The sequence below is a fragment of the Coturnix japonica genome, chromosome 1, assembly GCF_001577835.2.
Source record: "Coturnix japonica isolate 7356 chromosome 1, Coturnix japonica 2.1, whole genome shotgun sequence".
Taxonomy (NCBI): Eukaryota; Metazoa; Chordata; class Aves; order Galliformes; family Phasianidae; genus Coturnix; species Coturnix japonica.
In genome coordinates, this window is record NC_029516.1 from 97,266,605 (window position 1) to 97,294,556 (window position 27,952).

The 27,952-nt window shown below is 39.7% G+C and overlaps 1 protein-coding gene and 1 non-coding gene across 5 annotated transcripts; one reads left to right on the top strand and one right to left on the bottom strand.

Annotated features, from left to right (window-relative positions):
• LOC107323524 (SH3 domain-binding glutamic acid-rich-like protein) lies at positions 1 to 27,952 on the top strand. Of its 4 annotated transcripts, none has more exons than XM_015882747.2 (7): positions 1 to 194; positions 6,419 to 6,604; positions 11,229 to 11,309; positions 18,067 to 18,171; positions 23,486 to 23,515; positions 26,414 to 26,578; positions 27,444 to 27,952. In XM_015882747.2, exons 2-6 carry the CDS (start codon positions 6,482 to 6,484, stop codon positions 26,534 to 26,536), a joined length of 462 nt encoding a protein of 153 aa, XP_015738233.1. In that variant the 5' UTR covers positions 1 to 194; positions 6,419 to 6,481; the 3' UTR covers positions 26,537 to 26,578; positions 27,444 to 27,952. The 4 variants fall into 4 exon arrangements, with proteins under 4 accessions (XP_015738233.1, XP_015738206.1, XP_015738217.1 ...); XM_015882720.1 differs by lacking the exon at positions 1 to 194 and adding an exon at positions 325 to 824; XM_015882738.1 differs by lacking the exon at positions 1 to 194 and adding an exon at positions 5,481 to 5,580.
• LOC116652798 lies at positions 2,876 to 2,993 on the bottom strand. Its single transcript, XR_004306018.1, has one exon. It is a non-coding gene; the product is annotated as a U5 spliceosomal RNA (small nuclear RNA).

Here is a 27,952-nt window from a genome sequence, read left to right on the forward strand (position 1 = left end):
ACCCTGAGCATTGGAAAAATTCACCAGTGATGCAAAGAGGAGGAAAAGAATCCAGTAATAGGGTTTGCATGCATGCAATCGGCCCAATCACCCTCCTCGGTATCAGGAAATGGACTGACATAGTCGTGCCAGAGAACAGCCTGAACCCTGTAGTTTAGATCAGCTGGAGGTATTTGTAACAGAGCCTTATTTTGGTAAGAAATCTCTGATCTCTGCTATAATTACTTTTGAACCTATCCTCCCCCCGCCCTCCCCTCCCATTTGTGAATGTGAAAAAATGTCCTTATTGAGATCCAGGAGAGGGTGCAAGCCCTTTTGTGCTGGAGGTGACTGAGACTGCACCAACACAACTTTAAGCATTACCCTACAGCTCTGTGATCTTCCCCTGCACTGAGCTGCCTGATCCCCGTCCCTGGTCCCTTCCCCCTCTCCTGAACATTTCTCCAGCCCTGACTCATTGGTGCAGGACTCTCCTTTGCCTTTTATGGACTGCCATCCTGTCAATCTAATTCGATAAGGCTAGGGGCAGGTGCAAACCCTTTGCTGTGGCTCCTCTTACTACCCAATCCTTGCACCGGCCCCTCATCCCGAAATACCTAAGAGCCAATGGAGTGGGAAAACCCAGGACCCTGAGGAGAGAGGGAGCTAAAGCTGGTGGATTGCTGTGGGGGTCACCCATTTAGGATCTAGGTCCTGCTGAAGGCTTGGATTCCTCTCGGGACTTTGTTGACTTGTGGATAGCAGGCGTGCTCTGCTGATTCATTTTCATCACTGTCAAAATGGTGATCAAAGTCTTTGTAGCCACATCTTCGGGGTCTACAGCGGTAGGTGTCTCATTTAACATACGCCTCTTTCATCTGGGATCAAGCTGGTAAATTAGCCAAGAAGATCCCAGAACAGCCTGAGGTTGCATGCAAGAGGAAAACACTGATTTTATTCTCGTCTGTACTGACCACTTTATTTTTGAAAGCAACTCGAGGTGTAGAAAATGGATGTTAATGCAAACTTGCTTGCATGTTAGACTGTACTATAGATATAACATTTCCATATGAATTATCTGTCAGTTAATAGATTTATTTCTGTTTGAAGAAGTGTATGCAAAATATATTAATTAAAGGAGGAAAAAGAGGATATTGTATTTGCACAAGTACTAAGGTAGGTTGTTTATAGTAGAAATTAATGTATGTAATTTTAAGGGAAACTTCAGGATGCTGACCTGCTGAATGGGAGCTTTGTCTGATAAAGAGCCCGGAGTCAAAGCGAGCTGAATAAAGTTATGCAGAAAGAATTTCATCCCCATCCTCTTGTTTATTTATTTATTTATTTGAGTATCTCTTAAAATGGGGTACTGTTGATTCTTAGAATTGAGATCTACTGCTGTAGCTGTCAGCATAATGTATTAGTTGAAGGAAAGGGCATGTGAATAGTAGAGAGGTTGGAAGTCTGTGGGAGGTGGGAACCGGGAAGGGACTGTTTCCTTTTATATCCAGTTCCCATATCATCTCAGATTGCAGCTTTCCTTTGGCAGTCACTCATTCTCAGTGACATGGCTAAACAATTTGGCTGCTGCTTGCACATAGCTGTAACTACATCTCTGTCTCTCTGACACTAGCCTCATGTCTTTAAGAAGCTTCCAGAGTTGAAAAGCTCCAAAAACAACAACCCAGTGTCCTGATCGTAGAGCCATCATCTCTAGAAAATGAACTGGGAGAGATATTTGCTAGAATTCAGACTTTCAAAAGGAAATTTTGCAGCTCCCTCATCAGCTTTTTTCTTTTTTTCCCCACCTATCTGTAAGCTTGGCACTGAATTTACCATTGACACTTCACTATTCCTTTTTTAATAAGAAACCTCATATGCAAGACAGAGAAAGAAGAGGAGGAGGTTGGAAACTGCAGGTCTGTTAATTTGTAATCTAGAAGTGACTGCTTAGACAGTGTTGTAAATAGCCATGAAGTGTACATTGACAGTCTTTTCTCTCCTGTTCGATCCCATTTTGGTTTGCTTTGGTTGACTGAACAAGAACTTTACCTGCCCCCTTTACCAGTCATCATCTGTTCTGCAGAAAAGGTGTGACCATGACCAAAATCCCACTGCAGACATCTTCTTTGTGTGTTGTGGCCATTACCTTGGTCCTCCTTTGAGATAGATGTGAGACTCTGCCATGGATTGTTTCCATTCTAGGTACAGGTTTGGGTTTGTATTTCAGCAAGCCAATGGAGTGTTTTAATTAAACATTGACATTCAGGAGGTCACTTAAGCAATTAAAACTAAACATGTCATATACTTAGTTCTGTCTGAACCCAAACCTTTCCTATGCTATACACATCTTGCATCCCTCTCCCAGTTTTCAGCAATAACTACCTCCTTTCCTCTTGGACTGCAGTGAAGGAGTGTCCATATATGCTACACTGAACACAGGGCAACATGCAGACTTTATCCCATCATTTTGTACTGTTAAGCATTGCTGCTGTAGGTTTTTACTTCTGAGAGAGACAACTGATTCCAGTGAACTGCAATTGGCTTTGAACTTATTAATGCCATTCTCCGCTATGTAGTAGCAGCCTTCAAAATCTGTCAGTGAGATCCCAGTCATACTGAAAGGAAGAGTATGGCATCTCTGCCAGGCACTATGCCTCTGTATTTCCTTCTTGCTGGTGTGTGGGTTGTATGAATATCTGTAGCAATCTCAGAAGGCAGCATGTGTTTGGATTACTGGTATGTAATTGTAATTCCAAGTAAACACAATGTTCAGCTGAAGAAGTTTTCCACATTTACTGATTAAAATAGATGGAAGGTATTTTTTTCAGTGAACTTTTGGTAAGATTCGATATAAAATAAAACTCACTCATGCAAGGGGCTAACAGAAACCCCTGTATATTATTATATTATAAACTTTGTATCCACCTTGTACAACTTCTGCTACTCCTCTCCATGGAGATCTTTAGTAAAAGGCAAAAAAATTTATATGATCTGAAGAGAAACCAGACTATCCTTTAGAAGAATGAATTTTATCCCCATGGGTTTTAAAGTGGAAGTCTAGATTGTCCTAGTAGCACTGATGATCTCTCTTCAGTGCGTCTGATCTCCATCAAACCCATGCTGTTCATTCTGAATTTCAAAATATCATGGTCCTGACCACTCCTGTTGCAAGTCAGCAGGGTATCATTAGTAAAGAATTAAAACAATTTCTATTTTATGTGCTACACAATTACATTACTAATTGCAACTGGTTGTTGTGTAAAGAAGTACTTTTAAAAAGTGAGTGCAATGAACCCAGCAGCATACTGGTGCTCTGGATCAGACTCTCAAGTGATGTAATTCACTGTAGGTCTAGGGCAGATTGGTTTGTATTTTTCCCCTCAGTGATTCAGAAATCTGTTTTGAATAACTTTAGCTTAATGATCTTTCTTTGCCAAATATAGCTCGATATTGGCCTATGCATGAAGGCAAGCCGGAGTGGAGACACAGCATTTAAAAAAAGTACTAAATGATTGGCTTGAAAGAAGCATTCGGTTCTAAAATAATGTTGTTACTAGCTACAGAAGTGTTTAGAAATGGGTAAATTGACATGTATCATGAGAATGGGGATTCATGTCTTACACAGATGTCTTCTAAAGTCTTGCTTCCTAGTGCTTATAGTGCTTTTACTGCTTTTTTTTTCCAGTGTTTCTGTTTCTTTTAGCTTACTCACTTTCAAATCTGCAGGTCTCAGTTGTAATGTAACTCAAGACCAAGCAAGATGTAGACTGATAAAACTAATACTTGGTAGAATGACTTGATCGTAAGTTAGAATGTAATAAATAAGAATATTAATCAATAGATTGTGTCTCAGTTAGAACAGAATGCTGTAGCAGCCTTGCCTGCTAACACTGATGTTCCCAGTGCAGTAAGTTGTTGACTAGATACCATTTGCTTCTACCACAGGCAGGTGGTCAGTGGGACTGCTCTGGATTGCAATAATATAGATAGCATTCAGTTGTGCATCAGTTGGAACTACTGTGATCTGTAGCTCTTACACTCTAGCTAGATGATATTTATTTAAAAGAGTTTTTTCTTAATTTAAGGGTCTGTCAACTAGGCATAGCAGAACTTAAGCTTTGTTGAAAGGGAAAATGGCAATGATGAAATGATAGCTTGCTCACCACCACTTGCAGGGAATCTGTGGCTGAGCAATCTGAATTCTCCCCATGCCATCGGACACAAGTGAGGGCACAAACAAGTTCCTGCAATCTCATCCATTCTGGGAAAACCTTTGTGTGTCCTCTGTGTTGTTATGAACTGGAAGATTTCCCCGAGTGCTGTTTGCTAGAGACATTCTTATGGTTGCCCGGCTACTGGTGTCGGCCGTGGCAGAGGCTCACCTTATGGTTTCATACTTCATGTATATCTCAGACACCAGATCTTCTGTTTTGCCTAAGCCCTAGTCATTCTAAGTCTTAAGTGTCATCTCCTGCATAGTTTGTTGTCATCATGAAAAACGTCTTATCCAGGCATAATTACATGTAGCTTTATTATCCTCAGCATCCTTTTTATTTTTTTCTTTTTTATTTCTTTTTTTCTGGCACTGTCCGAGCCTCCTGTGTATTATGAACTTCAAACTGAAGAAAAAATTGTTTCTCCAGTGTTTATTCAAAAAGTTATAGCTGCAGCCATACACAGGGGAGCACAGACTCAGTAGTTCTGTTTTCCTTATCTCCTCAGCTTCATTATCTGTCTGGCACTTGCTATTCCAGGAACCATATCTCCTTCAGTGCTCCAAGGGACAAGCTGATGCTGAAATTGCAGCTGACAGCACTTGAATGCACTGGCATTCAGAGCAAGTGGTAGAACTCTTGGTACTGGCTCATGCAGATTTTATTAACCCTTTATACAAACATAATCAATCCACCTCCTCCGACAAAGTGTGCATGTGTTCCTCAGGCAATCCTTTCTGCCGTCTGGGTGTGTTTAGCAAATAACCATGGAGCTAAATGGCCATTTAAAAAAAAAAAAAAAAAAAAAGAGCTCTAATTAACAATTGAAAATAAGAATATAGATGAGCACTGTTTAGAACTGTCAGCCTTGTGGCTTGTGAGCACATTAGAGCAGCATTTGCATTCAAAGTTATTTAGTTTTGCTAGCTCACCATAAACCCCTGCTGCTAAATTAACGTGCATAAAATGTTATATATTTTTATTTCTTATAAGCAAAATGTAACTGTATAGGTAGAATGTATCCTTACTTAAGAACAAGAATGTGTATGCTTAATAATAATGAAAAATAATTAAAACTGGCTCCACCAATAGGACAGGCTTGCAGACTACTTCATCCCTTCAGGTTTATTAGGTTATAGAAATACATAACTCATACGTATTTCTCTCTTATTTCCTATTACAAATTGATTTACTCCAGGTTGGTGTCACTTTAAATACAAGTGCTCAGATTTCTGATTTGTGGAAGATCTGGTTTCAAGTCATATGATGGCTTATATGTAAAACTTACTTGGATAAGTCTATCATCATCTTTATATCACACTAAGTTGCTGCATGGAGGAACAGAACTGGAAGGAGAGTCATCTCTGGAGCAGGATTGTGCTAGGTAGTAATATAGTTTTGTGTGACCAAGGAGCAGCATGAGGGAATTTGTACATATCAGTCCAAACAGCACTTGCTTCAAATACTGCAGTTCTTCCAGGACAAAAAATTTGGCCTCACAAGTCTGGAAATGTTAGAAATAGGCAAAATAGGGAAGTTGTTTAAATGCTGCTTAGGAGCAGCAGCCCTTTAGCAGAGAAGTATAATGATTATTATTGCATCTTTAAGCTAGAGGGATAAGCTGTAGGCTTGATGTCTTGATCCTAGGTCTATATTGTACTGCAGTACATCAGAGAAATAAGGGCCACAGTTGTATAACTTGCTTTATTTATATGTCATATGTTCTCTATGGACATACTGGAAAATTATTGTCTGTAATATGGGGAATATTCAGGCATAGGAATTAAACTGTACTTGTTTTTCTCTTACTTTAATTATGCATAGCATTTAAGAACAGGAACTGAGAAACACAGCTCTGAAGTCTAAATGTCATATGTAAAGAGTAGGAAAAAGGAAGGTATCATATACTGAGGAGAATATGTACGTATCTACATATGTAGGCAGGATTAGGTTAGCTATTTGTACACAGCACTCACAGATCTGGAAACAGAGTAGGAGGCTTTCTGCTGAGCTTCTTAGTTCTGAGATGGAGGGGAAAAATAACAGTAATGGTCTGGGTGCTGAGAAGTGTTAAATCTTCACTTCAGAAGGTTTGGGGGGAACACAGGAGCAGTGGATCCAACTTGACATAGTTGCATCAGCTCTGCTTGTAATAGTAATTGTTTTTTGAAAACAAATCTCAATTTTAAAAAGCACATTTGTTTTTCCTCTTTCCTAACCAGATCAAAAAGAAACAGCAAGAGGTAGTGGGCTTTTTAGAGGCCAACAAGATTGACTTTCAGCAAATGGACATAGCAGGTGATGAGGACAACAGGAACTGGATGAGGGAGAATGTTCCTGGGGAAAAAAAGCCTCAAAATGGAATTCCTCTTCCTCCACAGATCTTCAATGAGGAGCGGTACTGTGGGGTAAGAAGCTGTTTGAAAATCTAATGCCTTTGGACAGTCTTCTTTCACCGAAAGTGACACTTTTTCATTAGTAAGAAGTGTCCCCAAACAAACTCCTTAAGACACTAAGAGATTCACTTTCAGGGACCAATTCTTAGAAAGAGTTTTAGGCACAGAAAGAAAATTAAAGATAAGATTATTCCTTTTTTTTTTTTTTTTTTTTTTTTTTTTAAAGAAATTTTTTTTTAATTTTTTTTTTTTTTTTTTTTTTTTTTTTTTTTAAGAGAAAAGTACAGTTGGAAAAGTGATTAGAGAAACTCTACTTATCAGGCTAAATTGATTACCCCCTGCAGACATATGCCTATGCATGGAGTTTGCCGCCTGTGAGGAGCTCCATGTTTTTCCTCTCACATTCTCCTACCTCCTGCTGTGTAGCTCACTCACACGTTAGCCTGCTGTTGGCTCACTGCCTAAATTCTTCAGCTCCTGAAGACCCAAATCAGTACTGGCTAGGTGATACTATGGCTTCTTCACACAATATCGCAGGATAACCAAATGTAGAGTATGAAAACAGCTCAACTGCTCTTGGTGTAGTGAGTACTCAGTTACGTGGTTTAACAATACTGACCTACTTGGTAGCTGTTTGGCACTTCAGTTCTCGAACTTTCAGTTAATTTTGTGTGGTGTATGTTGATTGCCTTGCTGCTAGGAAGTCAAACAGATGTCTCAGACACCAAGGGCTGTGAACAAGCATCTTTCTTTTCCACTGTGTTATAGGAAATATATTTAAATGGAACCATCCTGATGTGTGGTTTGAGTTACTGAAATTAAATTACTTATTCAATAATTCAACTCTTCATAACAAAAATGGTAACACGTATTCGCATGTGCTTGTAATAGGTTATTTCTCTCGAGAAAGTTCAAATCCGTGATATAATACTTTTACAATGTAAACATTAGGATTGAGATTCAAAGGAGAAACCAGAGACAGTTTTTTTTTTAGCTTACGGTATGTATGGAAATACAAGCTGGAAAGTACTAAGATATGATCTCTGAAGTGAACTTGCAAAGTACTCTGAAACGCAGCTCACATAGTGAGTCCAGTTTTATGTTACTCAACAAATCCAGTGTGAACTACTATAAAGGTTGCTTTGGGAAAGAAGGGATTTGCATGTCATAATGTTTTCAGAATTAACTGAAGTACTCTGAGGAGAAAAAAAAGGCTAGTTTGAGTAATGAGTACAATTGTTTCCTCATTTTCTCACAGGAATCTTGAAAGAGAACTTAGTAGGTTAGATTTCATGGACATTTTAACATCTAATCTGTACCAATATAAAGTATCACTTGATATATCTTACCCTGGATTTCGTGGCAGCCAATGTTGCCATAAATATTTCTGAGATTCCCTAGAGAGGTTATCTAGTGAGTTGAAAAGTAATTGCCTTGCAAAGCACTGAAGCCAGTCAGCCTTGCCAGTAAATGATAAATACACTGTTTTTACTCCATGTGTGAAGCCATTTCAGGAAGCCAAATAATCTGCATTTGAAAGTAAATTTATGTTAAAGAAAAGTCCTTTCAAAAACATCTCAGTTTGGAAAAGAGTCCAGATGTTAATTGTAGCTACTGATTTTTAAAAGCTAAATCAAACTTAGAATTAGTTTAAAAGTCTCCAGAGTTCTTACATGCCCAGCTTTCAAAGCTTATATCCAGTGAACCCCAGTGGGTGCCTAACAGCAATTCATATTTTGCATGACATGTCAGCGCACTTTCCAAATAAATAAGATAAAAATATCAATACACGGTACTTACCCTTCTCCATGGGAGACTTAGAGGAGCTGCAGAGTGAGATGAAGTGAAATGGCGTGGGATGGTTAAGAACGTGGCCAGCGTCTGGCAGGCTGCTGCAAAGTTCCTCAGAGGGACCTGATGTCTTCCACAATATATTTACAGTATAGAGCTGGAGATTTGCATTCTACTTCCCTGCATAACCTTTGCAGGCCCAACAAATTAATCATTCTGAAATCCAGGACTGTTTTGCCCTGTTTGAAGATTACATAATGTATATACTTTAACTCTTCCCAGTGTCCCACTTTCTTTGTCTTTGCACAGAGGAAAAATAGGGTGAAGGACAGGAAAGTTCCAGTGTCCTGAAGTCAGGAAACTCCCTTTAAAATATGTTGTTCTTGTTATAAGAGTCTTCAAGGGTCTCAGTTTCGTGACAGCTGGAAGCCTATGATTTCTAGTCTGGATATATGCGGGTAATTAATACCCATTTCTTTTTATGCCAGAATTTCCTTATTCCTCATTTACAAATGGTCTTGTTTGTTTGTTTGTTTGCTTAGGTCAGAAATTGTTAGTTTTCTTTTTTACTCCTTCATCTTTCTGAAATAAACCCTTTCCTTCACTTCCCTTACCACTGATGGTCCTGTATGTTTTGTTCCCAGTCACACATCTACGTGTATATACATAAGCAGTATCCTGCACTGGGGGCACTGGGAAAATGAAAATTCGGGATAAAGACTTTCTTCCTCACCCTAAGAAAGAGGGATTTAAATAAAGACATGACAATCTCCAACTGTTTTAAAGGCTGCAGTAGCAACAAAGAGGAATTTGTTATTGGTCTGAATTAAGTACTGATCCTGCTTCAATAGGAGGTTGAACTAAACAGTGTCCTTAGATCTCTTCCTACCTGAACTGTCCTGTGGTTCTAAGACTTTGTAAAGTATGTTCTACTCCATAACCACTGGAGATAGATAAGATGTAATGTACGAAACAAAACAAAACAAAAACCCACAGCAAATGAAGTTTTAATCAGATACCAGCAAAAAAAATAATGTATATGTAGTGCTATCTAGTTGGCATTTGAGGTAACCGATTAGAAAATGATTTGTTTTCTATGCTTGGCTATTGCACCAGTTTCAAATTTCCATTCTAATCCATCAGTGTTGGCAATTATGTTCTTATTTGATCTTCTTCTTAATCTCTTTCTTTGCTCATGTCTAGACAGATGTCTGTGTCTATGTCACTTTCTAAATATACTGAGCACTCCGTAGCTCTAGTCTTTACTTTTTCTCAATAAAAAAAACTCCACCCAAATACCTAAAAAACTAGAAAGGAGATGAAAAGTAAACTGCTTTTCTCTGTAATCTGAAATCTGTAGGTTTCTCTTTAAACAGAAATCAACAGAATAATCTACCAGTGTATATCTGGTTTGAAACGGTGCCTGTCTTAAACACTTAAGGCAAACGTGGGTTAGATAAGAAGGGAAACCCCACAGAAACAAAAGCAAAGAGATGGCTTGAGGAATGAATAACCTGGAACAGCAGCAGGTATTTTGCCTGTTCAAGGTGAAATGTGTTCTGGGGCTTCTCCCAGGTTGGGCAGTTCCTATTGCTGGGTCTGTGTGAAAACCAATCCGTCCTTTCAATAAATCAGCAAAATGGGCTGTCATATGGACTGGCTGTTAAGCTATACTGCCTCTCCAAACTGGACTGAAATGCCATTGATTGTAATGTTGTTGATATTGGGATAACTTCTTAATGACTTGCTTCAGCCTTTCCCCTAGGATACCATTTGACAGACATTTATGGAAATACTAAAACAGTCCGAAAAAACAACTCAGGTCCTAATATGGCTTTACAAACAAATCTCAGGGATGAGTCAGCATCTTCTTATTTACAGGCTTCTATTTTTGGAGTTATTTGGGGTGAGAGATAGGATAATAAAGTGGTCACAGCAGCAATCTAGGACTCGGCAGACCTGTGTTTAGACCCCTATCTTTTACAGAGCTTCTATGTGACTATGGGCTAATATGTATCAGTAAAGTGGTTGACTTCTCAGATACATATTAACGTTTTTTCTGTGTAAGATGTGAGTCATGAATTCCTTAGAAACAATTTAGCGATAGCACATTTTCTTTACTCAAGAGGAAGGTTCTATAGATTAGCATAAAGATTGTGTGAGTTCTAAATGGTAGAACAGGAGCCATACATCCCATTTTGTTAGTTACTTTTTAGTTTTTGGCACTTAAGAGAAAATGAGCATTTATGATACGGATTTATATCTCCAGTTCACACTTGGACAAGACGTTTGGGATGGTACCTATATATTAGAGGGAGCAACACTACCTTTTACTAAGTTAGTCTGAAAAGATACTGCATTTTCTGGTTAGAGTGCCTTTCTTTAAAACAGTTTCCTTATTATCATTTAACTTGAGCTATTATATTGAATGTTCTCTTTTCTTTGCCACAGAGCTGTCCAGGATTTTGAGGGCCTATTTTGTTACTTTCTTGTATTTTGTTATTTTCTTACTCACAGCATGGTTTATCTTAATATTTGAATGAGAATAACTTCGCTTTTGTATGTATAGCCGAGGCACGTTAAAATGAGATGCTGAATTTCATCTGATTCTGATGTACATATGATATAGTCAAAGGGTAAGCTTCTGGAGAGATTTGCCCATTGGTCATTTTGCCAGCCAGGATGAAGTTCTATTTATCCAGATATTCCTCCTAAGCCTGTGATAATGCAGGCACTCGTACAAATTCAGTCATTCTTATCAGTAAGAAAGATTTGCTTGGTATGGTCTCTTCCTCCTGTATTTTTTCTCTGATTTTTGTTTTGTTTATGTCTGTCCCATTTTTAGGACTTTGAATCCTTCTTCTCTGCTAAAGAAGAAAATATTATTTATTCATTCCTGGGTCTTGCTCCTCCTCCAGGCACAAAGGTATGCACTGCTGTCCTTCCATGGGGGTAATGTATTTGATTTTAATAAACCAGAAAGATAAGCAGTGACTCAGCATGTCAGATGAAGGATAGTGACATTAGATGCCAGTGCAGCAAAATGTTCTTAAGGGAAAACTAATATGACTGGTTGAGTATCAAAAAATACTCCTGTCTTCCCTTCTTTCAGAGCAGGCTTGTTACCATGCCTCCATCTGATAATTGTTTCCTTCTTTCTTTCTTTCTTTTTTTTTTTTTTTTTTTTTTTTTTTTTCCTTTCTTTTTTGGCACAAACCAGTCAGGTTTTATCATGTTCAGCTTTTAAATGATGTAGAACTTCCTGAGTAAATTTATGGGTGGTGTCAATCACAAGGAGCATTCATTCGTCCCTGACTGCATCAAACCTGGAGCAAATGATGTCTGTGCTGGCCTCCAGCAGGGAGGCTGGGCTGCTGGACCCATTCTATTCTGAATGGGTACACACAGGTTGGCACTGTGAGATTCAGTCCCTCTGCCTTAAGATAAAGTCTTACTCAGACTTCACAAACTCCCCTTGGCAAGTCTACTCATTTTTCTCCATCCACAGTGTTTTGAAAATGTTATATTTATGTCAAAAGGAGATCCTTTTTTTTTTTTTTTTTTTTTTTTCATCTTTCTTCCTTTTACAGAAAGCAGTGTATTCTTTCTTTAACAGAGTCTTTTTATAGGTAAAAGCTCTATAACTGGCAATAATACAGCATATTACAGCTCTCTTATCACACAGCCATGTTTGATCATAATCAAATGTTAGTGCCTTTAACATGGGTGATTCAACATATGGATTGAATCAGAGGAGAAGATTGAATCAGAGGAGAAGATTGAATCAGAGGAGCGATGAGTCAGTGACAGCATAGAACTCTTCTGTATTGTCATGACCTGGATGAAGAGCTGCCCTGGAGTATGAGATCTGCTTTCTGATCTAACTAAGCAGCCAACTGTCTAGCAATTCTGACTAAAACAGCATTGCAAATGCCTCTGTTTGTCCTCTGATGTAAAAGCAGAAAGAAAAGCAGGCTTTGCTAAGTGTTTTGAGAACTACAGGTGAAGAGATACCCAGCGGAGAGCCACAGCTGCTATAAATGTTGTCTTTGATTCCCTGTGTGATAAGTAACAAGTGATTTAAACTTTCTGTTTTCTGTCCCATCTTCCACCAAGGGAAAAAAGTTACTTACCTGCCTCACAAGGGTTTTTTTGAGATTTCATTGAATTAACATCAATAGAGCCATGCAAGGCTTAAAGGACTGCAGGCATTACTTACAATAATCATTATAAAAGATATGTGGAGAATCAGTGAGATAAAGAAAATTGCATTTTTCCATCTTCCCACTTCTTATATTATCTTCTCCTTCATGCAAGGTTCTGTTAAGATACAGGATCTGTAAAGCAACATTGCGTTTTTTTAGAATTTATTTGTTCCCAGATGTCAGTTAAGTCTCTTACATTTTCTGATTTGTGACAACTTGAAATGTTGAATATAACATGTTCAATGCATTCTGCTGGGCAGATAACTATCGGTGCTGTTTGTAGAGGACACGTATGATTTATGCTGAATAATTGCTCTATTGGTTATGATGGGGATTGTTTCACTCCAGAAATAGGTGAGAGCTGATTTAAAAAATCTTTGTAAAGGGTACACATCTATTTACATCCCTTTGTAGTCTGCTTCTGAATTTTAGAAATACATATATGAGTGTTTTAGCATTTGCTTTAGAAGTATTTCTTAGTATTCTTAGTATTTCTTAGTATCTTCTTAGCATCTTTGCATGACAGTTTGTCTATGTTCAGTTATACAAATAACCTTGCTGCACTGCTTCTGTTTTCCTTTCATTAGGCTGTCAATTCAACCTTAGCATAAAGTACAATGGGTGATTTGTGACATTGGTTTTCAGCAGCATGAATCTGGGATAAAAGACAGGTGTGGAAGAGGTGTTGATGACGACATGAGAAAGCTAGACAGTGTCCTAATAATCCCTTCATAAACCTCTCCCTTCCCTTCCCCTCCTCTGCCCAACCGTCATTTCCTGGAATACTGTGATAATTTGCAAATTAAGTAAACAATAAGGTGTAGAAACATGATAAAGCAGCCACTGAGCATTTCCTTTAGGCGTGTTATTACCTCACTGAGTCGTTATGAAGCTTAAAATAAAACTGATATATTTTCTATCTATCTTGTCTACTCTTGCCTCAGAAGGTACTCTTTCCTTTATTGTTTTTTAACTCTTACTGCACCAGCAGTAGAAAAGCTCCTTAACGACTATGTGGTTGTTCCACAGAACAGCCCACTAGTATCCTGACCCAAGGCTGTTTTGAGCCTGTTTTCTAGGGCAAGCAGGGGGACTCTTGCAACAAATTCAAATCTCCTAACAAGTTGAAGTTAAATTCATTGTCACATCATCCTGCTGAGTGCGGCATCCTTTTCAAGTCTGCAAATTCTCTTTCTTGTAGCCTTGATCTCTCTCTGCATTAGGTGGCTACAACTCATTACCAGACACTTATCCAGTGTTTATACTGAGCTGTTACTGCTAGGTATTGGAGATCCGATGGTGGCAGAGCCTAATATGGAAGAGCCTAATATGGAAGCTTACAGAGTGTGTCTGATGTGTCCAAATAATGTCAATGTTGTCACCAAGGCCAGATTGACTGTAAGATAAATGCAAAATAAGTTCTGAATGCACACATATGCAAAGAAGACCCTTAGATCCACAGCACACAAGTAAGTTGGTCATCATGCACTTATTAAGAATCCTCTCCAAAAAAAGCTTCAGTTGTTTCAGTAGGAAATAGCAAATCAATATCAAAGTTAATTAGGGAGTCTGGAAAACAGTTTGTGGGGCAGCTGCCTAAGTAGACTTCTACTGCTGCCTGCAGTCAGAAATGTTCTGACCAATGCTTAAGTGTCTTTGTAAGGCACCGCTGTACAAATAACAATTTAGTGTTGACCACTGTGTTCCCAGTTCCAATACAACAAAGTACTTTGATGCATGAATGGCAGATGAAAACTTCTGCTCATCTTTGCCAAAGCTGATCTAAATGCTGAGTTTTTGTTTAGGCCAGTGTGGGAATCAGGAAAAGACCACTAAGTACATTATTTTCATTATTATAAGGGGTGTAATGGGGCCATAAAACTCAGTGGTCCTACCAAAGATCAATGCATATTTTTTGTACTTCCAAAAGAGTGACTTGGATCAAATAATCCTCTTTCTCTGCCTCATCATCACACTGGTTCTCCATATTTTCTAAAGCATCATTTAGCAGTGATGAGTAACACATTTGATGTCATAGAATCACAGAAATACAGAAGATCCTGAGTTGGGAGGGACCCATAAGGATTATCAAGTCCAGTTCCTGGCTCCACACAGGACCACCCAAAATTCAAACCTTATGTTTGAGAGCATTGTCCAAACACTCCTTGAACTCTGGCAGATTTGGTGCTGTGACCACTGCCCCGAGGAATCTGTTTCAGTGTCTGACCACCCTATGCTGATGAGAAAAGCAGGCAAGATGTTTGTGTTAGTAATTATTTTAGTCTATTACTATGAAATACCTTCTCACTTGAAGGAATACCTGGACTTAAATACTTCTATTCCAACTTCCTACCATCTTTCGTATCAAGCTGGCATTTGTGCCTGATCAAAAGACCGCTCTGCTTACTCATAGAATTCTGAAAGATCTCGTTTAAGCTTGGATTAGTGATATGAACAGAATGATGTGCCAATGTAAACATGTAATCAATGTACTTTGTCTATCTAGAGTCATGCCATGTCATTCTCAGCTTCCTGGAAACCTGAATACATTTCTTTTCAAAGCACACCCACTTTTATGCTTAGCCTGAGACTGTTCTCAGTATGGTTGAAAATGCTCTGAAATATTGTGTGAAAAGCCCATTAAAAGCTGTGGCTACACACCTTTTCTTTTTCTTTTTATTTTTTTCCCTGAAGTGACACAAGTGAATTGTTCAGTCAGTGAGGTGCCTATTACTTAAACTAAGACAATGGATAGGGTGCTGTATTACAACACCTTTGAGCATCTTACCAAGGTCCAAATGCAGGCAATTTGTTGCTATATATTTTCAGGGACAAGCACTTTTTTTTTGACAGCTTTATTAACCAAAGTGGAATACTGCTTCCATTTCTCTTAACCCCAGAGAGCAGGTAGCTTGCAGCAAGATTATCTGTGTCTGCAGCTGCTCTGTGAACGCAGAGAAACTGGTTTACTCAAGCTGAAGGTCTTGTTTCAAGTGTTGTGTATACTTAAATCCTTAATCTTAGTATTCCTGATCTTAATGTCATTATCTTGATATCCCCAAACCCACAGGTACTTGAGCTTTAGTCTTCTTGTTGAAAAAGACTTACACTAAGACTGCTTTGAATTACATATTTACACATTACCCATATCTAGGGTACTATGGTTAGGCTGCGGTTGTACTTGATGATCTTCAAGGTCTTTTCCAACCTGGGTAATTCTATGATTCTATGATTTATAAAGTATGTATTTTATTTAAAGGTACGTAGCTGGTCGGTCAATCTTCATGAAAGGGACTTCATTTGAAAATAATTAAGAAATGAATTTGATGCTGCTCTGTAGAGCTAGTGTGATGATGGTATACCAAATACCACAGTTCTCCATACAATCCATGGGAACTCCATGTGTGTCCATTCATGTGCTGGCTGACTGATTCTGGAGTTCACATCTTTCAGACACCACTTTTACTTGCCTTGCATTCTGAGAAAGTGATTCATCTGAGATAGTTATACACAGTAGATACATTTTAATTAGAATGCCATCTTCACTCTTTATGTGTTTCATGTATCAGCCAAGAAATATTGACTATGGGGATTTTAAAATGAAATGTTAAGATAGATGCTGAAAACAGATTTCTCAATTGGCATTTCATGAATGCTACTGACTTCTTTTGCTACAAAGATAGTATCTGTAAAGAAATTAATCATTTGCTTAAAGAAACAATGTATGAACACAATGTTGCACAAGAGAATTCCAATATGGTTCTGTGTTGCTACACGTTTTAATCTTCAAATATTTTGTTATCTTGCGAGAAAAAGTGAAAAATAAGCCAAAAAAACGTCTCTGTAGATCTGTTTTTAATAAAAGATGCCAGCAGCATCACCATACAAGGGCCCACAGTTTTATGTAGTCTTCAAATGAGACAGCGTTGCCAGAAAAAAAGAGCCTTTGGTCCTTCCTCTACTCTCCATCCTCCTTCTACTTGCTCCCAGCTGTTCATTGCTGTCCTCAGCCATCTTCCACATGATGGCAAAAGCATTGTGTAGCTGTAAAGGAATGAGCAAACTGTGTGAGGATCATTCAGGTGGCTGGGTTCCAAGAGCTCAGTCACAGGAATGGAGAGGATCTCCTCTTCTCTTCTGCTGCTCTGCCCATAGCGTGCAGGACTTCTGATGGCACAGGGCATGACTTCTGAGCCCAATACCCTGTTGCTGGAGGCAACAACTACAGGTTAAGACTTCTCAGAATTGGTCGAATTCCCTTTCAGTGAGTGAGGTCCATTGCCTCCACTTATCTACTAGAAAACTCTTCCAAAATTTCACTCTGCTGATGGTTAGTTTTATTTACAGCTCGTTCGTACTCATTTTGCATACACTTCAGTGCTCTTCCTTATCCTATCCCTCCCTGATATTTACTCTGATCTATTTTTAGAGCACCATCATGTCCCCTCACTGCATTACATTCAATAGATGAAAGCAGTGAAGCTTTTTTTGTCGTAAGACAGGCTCTCCATTCCCTCAAATATTCCTCTAACCCCCTCTGCACCTGGTCCAGGCTGAATTTCTCTTTCTTGAGACTGGATGATTGGAATGGCACAGAGTGATCCAGGGGAAGTTTCTCCTTTGCTTCACACAATAATATTAATGTTTGCCTTCAGCTCCAGCAAATGTACTTCACCTCATACATCTGAGGATCGTGCTTATTAGCCCTTTCACTGTTGCATCTTGTTCTTTGCTCAGTAATTCTCTGGTTATTTAAATTCATCCATCTTATTTGATGATCATCAGCTAACAAGTTCCCAAAGTACAGTGGAAATATGTTTCGAGAACCTGTCCCAGAACTATCTGTCCCAAATAAACACTTTGCCCTTTATGCTATTGCTGTTCAAACTATTTCTATTACTCCATTCAAAACCAGAGCTGTTTCCTTTTATCTGACACAGGTTGTGATCCAGTGGGACCTTTCACATTTACCTAGCTTGGACAGGACTTCAAATGAAGAGCTTTCTATGAGTGCTGGAATAAATAGATTAGATAGATTACTTCGTAAATAGTTACCTGTTGATTTTAAACAAGACAGTTAAAAGACTATGTACAAAATCCTGTATTGTATCTGTTCTTTTGTGTCTTTCTGGTGAAAGATTTTTGGTGAAAGAGTTGGCATGCATTCTGGGGGGAAAAAAAGCTTCTTACTCTGAAGCTAGAATGTGCCATCAGGGTGAGCATCCACTTCTGTTATCTCTCCACAGAAGAGTTAGGGATTCTGGAAAGAGGTACTTGAATTCGTGTTTTCCCTATACAAATTGCATTTACCAACAAAGCAACATGCTCCTTTCACAGAAAAGTGTCCAAAGGGGTAAATTCTGATTTGAGTGCTGAGGAAAAGTCAGAAAAACCTCTCACCAAATGAGAAAGTCAGGAGTATAGAAATGAGTTATTGGTTGCATGTCCTGAAGATAACAATAACCTCTTTGCTTCCAGGAGACTGAAAAGTCTGATACCAGTGCTGAAACTGAGGCACACACGGAACACAGTGCAGATGAAGGGGCCCATGAAGAGGCTCAGTCACCACCAGAAGATCAACAGGTAGTTTTTCCTTTTTCCCTTTGTGATTTGAGGGTTTTATCTGTGCTAAGCACCTGAAAAAACACTCCAGTGCCCTCCTGCTGTACCTGAGAGTGGAGGAGACTGATAGCAGAATAGTTCTGCTATCAGCTATCTGCTATAGTGGCTGTCAGGCGAGGTGCCGGATGATTGGAGGAAGGGTCACATCACTCCCATATACAAGAAGGGGAGCAGGGAGGACCCGGGGAACTACAGGCCAGTGAGACTCACCTCCGTGCCTGGGAAGATTATGGAACAGATCCTTCCTTTGGACAGACTCGGAACGTTGACACATAAAGAATGAGTACGTATCCGAGACAGCCAGCACGGCTCATTGGGGAAGGTCATGCTTAACTAATCTTTGTGACCTCTATGATGCAGTGACGGCATTGGAGGACAAATGGAAGGCGACCAGTGTCGTTTACCTGGACTTGAAAAGGCCTTTGGACATGTCCCATCACATCCTCATCTCCAAATTGGAGGGAGTGTGATTTGATGGGGACAACTAGATGGATAAGCAATTGGTTGAAAGGCGCAGACAGAGGGGTGGTGGTCAATGGCTCTATGTCCAGGTGGAGGCCGGTAACGAGCGTGTCCCTCAAGGGTCTGTCTTGGGACCGGTGCTCTTTAACATCTTTATTAATGACATCGATGAGGGAACTGAGTGCACCCTCAGCAAGTTTGCTGACGACACCAAGCTGAGTGTCGTCCTATGGGATCCTGGGCTCCATCAGGAGAGGGGTGGGGATAGGGAGGTGATTGTCCCTCTCTACTCTGCTCTTGTGAGGCCCCATGTGGAGTACTGTGTCCAGGTGTGGAACCCTCAGTACAAAAAGACATGGAATTTTGGAAAGGGTCCAGAGGAGGGCCACGAAAATGATCAGGGGGTGGAGCACCTCCCTATGAGACAGGCTGAAGGAATTGGGCTTGTTCAGCCTAAGAAGAGAATGTTGCGGGTGACCTCATTGCAGCCTTTCAGTACCTGAAGGGAACTTACTCCCAGAGGGGAGTAAACTCTCGAGAGGGCTGACAATAGCAGGACCAGGGGAAATGGTTTTAAGTTAAAAGAGGGAAGATTAGGTTGGATGTTAGAGGGACGTTCTTCACTAGAGAGTGGTTAGGCCCTGGAACAGGCTGCCCAGGGAGGTTGTTGATGCCCCGTCCTTGGAGGTGTTCAAGCCAGTTGGACGGGGCCCTGGGCAACCTGATCTAGAAATGTGTATGTTTGGTGCCCTGCCAGCAGGGGGGTTGGAACTACATGATCCTTGAGGTCCCTTCCAACCCGGGTCATTCTGTGATTCTGTGATTCTGCTTGTCTTTTAGATGTACTTTCTTCATCATGGTGATATGAAACTGAGATAATACTCCAGGGAACACATCTCTACATGAATAAAATCAGTTGTCTTTATTTAATGTTTTCCACTTGCCACTGGTTACCATGTGCTTTTTTTTTTTTTTTTCTTAATGCTCATTTGGAACCCGACTCTCATTATGGAGGATAATTTAGAGCTAGACATCTGAGTACTATCCATGTGGAAAAATTTGCTGCTATCGATGGCTAACATCTGCAGTGCTCATAAATCTGTTTGTTAATGTCTGCAGTTATGTACCAGCACTGACTGCTGCCACAGCCAGTCATATCTGACAGCGTCTTCTCCAGGCCATGCAGGAACCCCTGGGCACAGTAGAAACACAGAGCGTTGTTATCTTTGTTATCTTTTCTACCTGCCTCATGGCGAGATATCAAAGTCACATGGGCACTCTCAAACTGCATTGCAAAAGGCTCATGAAAGAAAACATCTGTTTCCTTCAGTTCTCTAGTAAAATAGCTGCAAATCATGACACTCATGTTCTCCTGCAGATAGCTGATGTCAGTAAAGTTGTGGCTGAAAAGACAGACGCATTCTGTGAAAAGCAGTGATTCTGCTGTGTACTCATTTCCTCCTCAGTGAAATGTTTATATTGCTCGACAATGTCTAGAACCAATAGTGACTAAGCAGAAAAGGATTTGGTGTCTGAAGATGGAGATCCAGATGCTTTTGCTGCTAGTCTGCCAATTTGGCATTTAAGAACAGGTTTGTTTTGGTGTTGTAGGATCAGGTGAGTCTCTTCCCAGAAAGTCAGGCATACTGCTGAACTGAGCACTGACACGTGTTCTTTTTGTGGTATGGAGATCAGACAGATGTAACAAATGCATTGTCCCTATCACTAGAAGACAAAAGAAGTATTCCTTTGTTCTGTGTTTTTTTGTGTGTGGTTTTGTTTTGCTTTGTGTTGTGCAGCATCTCTGTTTGTACTTTCTCTATTCCCATTTTTAATGACGACAAAACCATCAGGCTGGAATGTTGTACCCTTTTGCACAATATCATCCAAGTCTCAGGCACTGGAATCCCCATTTAATATTTTGCCTACATGGCAGTGTGGAGGGGAACAGCCTACAGAGGGAACTGAAATTTCTCCTTAAACTGTAACCAAGTGCTTTTCATGACTCTATAAACTCAGCCAGCACATAAATGCCATCAGCACCCTTTTCTCTTTAGAAAAATGCCAGCTCTTAAGAGAAACCCAGCACAATGCTGCAGTGCATCCCCTGGCTGGATTAGGTTACCTGCCATTCTGGCTGTGTACTGTAATGTTTTTCAAATGAGAACAGAATGCTGGAACATGTCTGTGAATGTGTCAAGCAGCTGTGTATGAGAGGTTTTGTAATGACATAGTGCAATGCTGCTCCTATACAACAAGCACCTTGCTCCATTTCTCACAGAATTGACTGAACTGCAAGTGGAAAGTATGTTTGTCCTCTCATTTTACAGTGAGGGAAGTGGGATAGGGAGTGAACACCAGGTAGGACAGTGCATTTGATTAGATCTCTCTTGGTTATGAGGGCATAAAACATTATTAGTCTTCCAAATCTTGTTCTGTCACCTGCACAGTCTTGGCTGTGTTGAAATGTTCTTGTGTGGTCTTCCGGAAATCATCCAGCTCTGATACCCACCTTCATCATGTCAGATGTATGCCAGCTCCTAGTGGAAGAAAACAACACTGTTACGTTTCTGTCCCACTCATTGTTACAGAGGGTATTCATGACTGCAGGCAGCAAGGTAGTTCCTGCCAGGGATGAACAAAACCCATTTTTTCATCCTGGCCTCCCACTCACTCCCTATGTCACATAGGACAGATCACATCAGTGATGTGGCACCTGTCTGCCTTGCCACCGATCACTGTAGTTATCACTGCTGTATGGATGGCATGAATCATTCTTTAGAAATTCTGGTATTTTCATTCACTACAGTGAGCATGCAGAGAACTAGCTTAGATGAGAAGGATAACTCCGAGTCAATCATATTGCCTCAGAAATGAATTCTGACCTTCATGTCTGTAGCTCTTTTTTTTTTTACCCTACAGAGATAGAACAGCATTTCTTTACCCAATCAGGGTTTTATAAAGTTAAATAAGTTTAATGTTTATGAGACTGCTATTGGAGTACCTCCTCAGTCTGTTAGGCCTTAAAGGTTTATATTTTGTTATATTGCTATTTTCAATATTTCCATCTCCCCCTCTCATTCTGCAGCCCATTACACCTTGTTTGACTGCTCAATCACAATGAATGGGTGTTTTCAGCATGCTCTTCCAGCTCAGCAGCAGGAATGGTAACCAGTAGCCAACGTGGATACATATAGAGGCTGCACATGTCCCATGCTGCTTCTGCTGCCCTTTCTGGGAGATACAGGAGCCCAGAAGCCCCATATTTTTGTTTCAGATGGGTAGGACCCTGAGAAAGCCAGTGAGAGACCCCAGCCCTCTGAAAAACAAATTTCTTAGGTTAGCAGCTCCCTCCTGGAAGCAGCAGGGCCAAGTGCACAGTGCAACAGATTGTTCTTTGTTTACCTTGTGCCAGACCAGTTTGCAGGTTTTCAAACTGCCTGGGTTCAGCAGCTCTAGCTCCTCATTCACACATAGATCTGGGAGAGCCCAGAGCAGATTTTGCAATAGAAACTCCCTTACACAGATCCTGCAGTAACAGGAGCAGTTCTCAGTCTTTGATAACAAAGGACAAGTACAATTGGATTCCTTTTGATTATGGTTTCCTTTTCACCTTAAACCTTTCCTTCCTTCCCCAATCACTTCTCTTGCACATACTTTCATTCCCTGCCCTGTTCATGTTGTTAAGCTTATCTTTCCTAATAATTAGGACCTACTCCTAATCTTCTTTTCATTCCTAATCCCCACAGAGATAGAGATGTTTGAGGAACCATACTGCCTGGATATGGCATCCCTTACCCTTGCTTGGTCTGTCCCTTTCTTTTTGAGTCTTTGGAGGAGAAAGCTGCGACCTCCTATGCACTTCTTTCTCTTTATTTTTACTGTCTGATATTAGCTTTAGATTTTATCTTGGGGGAGTAGAATCTTTTTAAGTGGTGTCCCAGTTAAATCAGTTTGCAATACAGATTAGGCTCACTTCAGGGCAGAATTATTTTAGCAACATGTTCAAAAATCATATTAAAATGCAAGTCTGTATCCTGTCTCTGCAGTTCCCAAGGCCACATATAAACCCTGGCACTCCAGATCACTTCCTTATCTCAACTCGTTCTACGTAATGTCATAGCTGCTCGTGCCTTCTGTGTGCTACTGCTGCATTTGCTTTTTCTCTTTGATTTTTGTGTGTAGCATTTGGCTTTCTCTCCAACAACTGGCTTGGTATCTGACATTAAATTCTATTCACGGTTTTTTTCTCTTTTTATCTTCTCTCTTTTATCCCTCTTCTCTTCATCACTTTGGCTCAATCTACAGCCCAAAGCTGGTTTGTAGTATTTCGTATTCCCTGGTAATGTTGAGCCAAGGCATCTGTTCCAGCCTACAACAGTTAGTAGAACTTCAAACCTCAAATTCTGAGTGATAATATATAACACAGATAGAACTTTGTGTAATTCTGATTTAACTTCGATTTTGAAGACCAGCTAACTACTACCCCTCCCCCACTAAGGCAAAAGCAAACAAAACCCAAGCTATAATGATTTGCTTGCAAATGAAGCAGATTTGATTGGAAGTAACCAAGAAAAAGAGAGCTGTGTTTTATGCTTTTATGTCTCCTTTTCACAGTAAATGCTTAGCTCAAATGTGCTTTGTGAGCTAATCTGGAGGACATTATCCCAAAGTAAATCCACTGAATTCCACATAATTTCCCTGCATTCAGTACTTAATTTCTGCTGTGCTTTGCCTTTATGACCTGTGATATTCTTTTTTTTTTTTTTTTTGATCATTTTTTTTAACCTTTTATTTTGTGTCTTTCATGTAGGAAAACAAAGAAGAAGATGCGGCAGCAGGGGTATAGTATATTCTTTAGACATTTTGCTGTCATCTTTCATTTGCATGCATTTAATTCCTTTTTGGCCTCTCTAGCACTCAAAAGATAACAAATTCTTATTCATTCCTTCTACTAGAGGAAATTGTTGATCACATCATAGTCATGTTTTTGGGGAGCATAAATAGGCAGTTAATTGTTAAAAGCTGTCAATGAAAGATACGCTTTCCTGGATTCTACAACAAAATTTGCCAAGGACTCACAGAAGAAATAGCTCTTTGAAAATCTGTGACTGACACTATGCTGATTACAGAGTCATGCTGATGATTTAGGCAGTTCTGCCTACAAAGGGTATGTTTTCCTTGCTTCCTTCTGAAGTCTGTAAGGCCCAGGTGCTAATTCTTACACGCTTCTCTGCTTTACTGCAAGTTTATGCCTTCAATATTTCTTTGCTGTTCTCAGTAAAATTAATTAGCGCTTTAGGCTATTTTCCACTGCAAACCTGCAATTAATCAGAGGGCACATTTAATCTCCCCACTTCCGAACTGCAGTTCAGACATATACATGGGTACACACACACATGCCTGCTGCCAAGGTTGTGGGTATGAAAACTAAAACGGAATTCTTAAGCCCATGGGCAGAGTGTCAGTGCTTCTGGCTTGTGAGGACCACGAAGGCTTGCTAGTGTGTTCTGACACTATTAACTCTTACATCAAGCAAGAAAAAAATATACATCTTTTGTAAGCTGTAATTGACTTAAATTTGAAACTCAGGTTGTTGGAATGGGTCTGGAGAAGGGCCACAAAGATGACTGAGGGCTGGAGCCCACTCCTGTGAAGGCAGGCTGAGGGAGCTGGGCTTGTTCAGCTTGGAGAAGAGAGGGCTCTGGGGAGACCTCATTGTGACCTTGTATTTAAAGTGAGCTTGTAAATAGGAGGGAAATCAATTTTTTACGCAGTCCGGTAGGACAGAAGGGAATGGTTTTAAACTAAAGGAGAGAAGATTTAGATTAGATATCAGGGAAATTTTTCACTGAGATGGTAGTGAGGTGCTGACACAGGTTGCCCATAGAAGCTGTGGTGCCCTATTCCTGGAGGCACCCAAGACCAGGTTGGATGGGGCTCTGGGCAGCCTGAGCTGGTGAGTGGAACTGGGTGGGCTTTGAGATCCTTTCCAATTCAAGCCATTCTTTGATTCTACCTAACAAATGTTGGTTGTCTGATTCCTGGCTCAGTTTGACACCAAGAAGATTAACCTGACATGCCAATGATCTAGCAGGTATTCCTTTAAGGCAGTGCTGGGCACATTAAGGAAGCTCTGGGCACACAGGGGATGGCTCTGTCCAATATATATTCAGCTTGGCTCATGTGCAGATTACATTTATCGGTTGTGCTTGTACAGACTCATATTTTGCTCCAGAATTTAATGATAAATATTTTCTCAAACTCATTAATGTTTTCTTATAATTGTTTAATATAAGACCCTCCCCCTTACAGCATGTGCAGTCACCCCTGGGGGTCTTTTCAGTGGTAATCTGGGGGTCGAGGGAGGAAGGCTGATAGTCTTTGTCACTCCTAAACTTTTGACCCCAGTCTTCAGGAGCGTGCTCAGTTAGGTGTTTGCCTCCTCTCTAAATGTGGTTTCTCTGGTATGTCCTGATAGGGCCCATCCATCTTCAGTTTGACTTCATTTTCCTTCCTTATCTTTAATGTGGTACATATGGTTCCTCCAGATACTGCTGCTTGCATTATTTGAGGTCCTCACTCTATCAAGTTGCAAAGAGTAATAACCAAAGACAATTCTTCTGCAGAAAGAATCTGAAAGATAAAATATTTTCTTGGAAGGAGAACTTCATCTGACTTATCTTATATTTCCTTTTTTTGTAAGGATGATCTCTTAGTGCAATAGTTTCCTCTAAAAACAACTCTTCAGTAACAGAAATCTGACTGCAGAAGCTCCATTTCTCAAGCCTGTGTTTAAATAGATTGACTCAGTTACTGGGATATGAGTCCCATACAGACTGTGAGTCTGAAAGAAAAAGCTAAGTTCCATCCTTATATGCTACCAGCAATTCTGCTGTAAAACTAATTCTGAAAGCTGTAATTTGCTTATAGCTCCAGGGTGAAATTCCTTTAAGTTTTGTAGTTAAAATGTTGTGTCAAAGTATGATATTTTTGAGATAAAACTTGTTTACACTGGAGGTGAGGTCGCTCTGAGCGTGAGTTTACTGGGAGTAGAGAAGCCTGCAGTGCTATTTCTGGTTGTTTGTCAGAGCAGGATTATGACTTTACGCTTCATTTACTAGCTCTTAAAAGACAATAAACACAGATTGTTATCTGTGTTACGTAAATGCTACCTTTCAAATAGCAGTTTATTTGGTTGACTGGAGGAAAGAACTATTGCCTGTAAATTGTGCATTTTCTCCTTTATAAAAAAAGAAAAAAAAGAAAAAAAAGAAAAATAAAAAGAAATGAAAAAAGAGAAATAAGAGCTTTAGAAACAGAAATAAAGACTTTTTATCTGACTTCAAATTATTATTTTTTATTATTATTATTTGTGAGTTTAGCTCCTCTGCCATGAATCTTCACTTGAAGAAAACTTCCAATTCAAACTGTTAACATTTCGCCATGTTTAAATGTACCTTATATTATCATTTTGACTTTGAATGGCTATTTACATCTTATCTGTAGACTATATTCTAACCTATCTCAGAAGAGAATTCTCCTACTCCTATGCTTGCCCATTAATGCCACAAGGCTTAGAGCCATGGACTATTAGGAATAAAAACTCTGAACATCACTCCTCCATTCTATAATTTTAAAGCTTTGATAAGATTACTTTTGCAGTTACAAAAGCATTTCAAGACTCTTTATTTTTCCTTCAGCTACTATATTCTAAACTACAAATATTTTCTATAAAAAGGAAGAAGAAAAGCATGAAGAGGGAGAAGAAAAGGAAGAAGAAGGAAAACAAGGAGAGGGAGAAGAAATGGAAGAAGGAAAACAAGGAGAGGGAGAAGAGGTGGAGGAGCAAGAAGAGTCTTAGTACACTTCCTTATGACACATTCTCTCTTGAACAGGTTTTCAGGTAAGCATTAAGATATCCAGCACAGTTTCTAAATGTTCTTAAAGAAGCATTGACTTGAAATTTTAATGTGTGTTGTTATATGCAATGCCTGCAAAACATGAATGAAAAGAACTAATCAAACCCATGCGTGTGCTCTAGTTGCCCAACTGATGGGCCAAACATACATTTAACTGTTAGATTCATTGCAGCTTCTCTTCTACCTTTCTGATTTCACTGCAAATTTTAAGAGCTTCATGTCCCATATGTAGTTGAAATTGGCCAATATGTTCATTATAAAGGGGGAAGATGGAGAGCCTGACCAGAAGTATGACACACTATAATCTATTACTCTGATTGCTTAGAAACTTGGCCAGAAGTGACTTTTGAAACTCGAAACAGTAATCATCTCAGAGACAGAATAAGCGCATGTAGCATTGACCAGGCTTTGTCAGAATATGTTTTTAAATTTAATTTTTAGTTTTCCTTCTTCCTCCTACTGTCTCATCTGCTGTGCATAGAAATAAAGATGGAGCAATCACTTAGTAGGGAAAAACTATTTACTTACAAGAAGGTGGAATTTCCAGCAGATTTTCCCTTGGATGATGGGATCCCTTCCTAAGAGCAGATGCTGTATGTTCTCTCTAACACTGGTGGGATTCTTGGCTAGTTCTACTTCTGAGATAATTCCCATAGGCTTCAGCATATGTACTGAAACTCAGAGCCTTAATAGGACAGAAAAGCTACCAGCTCTTCAACACTACCTCTCCCAAATCTGAGTTCCTCTACTTCATGGAATTTAATTCAGCTCGTGCTGTCCGGTGTTCAGACATGTAAAGTCACAGAAGGAGTACTAAATTCTGCCCTATTTTTCCTTATTTTTGTTCAGGAATCAGAAGCTGGAGCAGCCCTGCCAAAGGAAAAGCCTCCCTCTTAAGCAAACCGTCACTACCTTTCATGCCTGTGTACATGTGAACATATAAATACAGAACAACAAAGATACCACTGTATCCTACTTGTAGCCTTTATATATATATTTGGTATTACAATTGCTTGTTAAAATGGATCTTCTTATATCTGATTGCTGATATTTCAGTTGATCGTTATGTGTTGGAATAGTATTGTCCATGTCATATCTTAGGTTGTAAGTTCCTCAGAGCAGGAACCACGTCTTTCTCCATGTTTATGTGCTGCCAAACACAGTGCAGCCACTCAACAGATAACTGCACTCACACAAGTGCTGTTGTATTCTGAGAAAAAGAAATCCAGAGCTGAAAACTACAAAAGAGCTTCCTGTATGCAACTTATATGAGTCACTTCTCCCTCAGCTGGCTTTTGAAAGCAATTGAGATTTCCATTGTACAGCAGTTTAAATAAATGCATTTTCTGTCACATCCA

Coding starts and splice junctions, on each gene's coding strand:
- LOC107323524 (XM_015882720.1), top strand. CDS start 780: ATGGTGATCAAAGTCTTTGTAGCCACATCTTCGGGGTCTACAGCG. Junction 6,605..11,228: donor ATGAGGAGCGGTACTGTGGG/GTAAGAAGCTGT, acceptor TCCCATTTTTAG/GACTTTGAATCCTTCTTCTC. Junction 18,172..23,485: donor CACCACCAGAAGATCAACAG/GTAGTTTTTCCT, acceptor TCTTTCATGTAG/GAAAACAAAGAAGAAGATGC.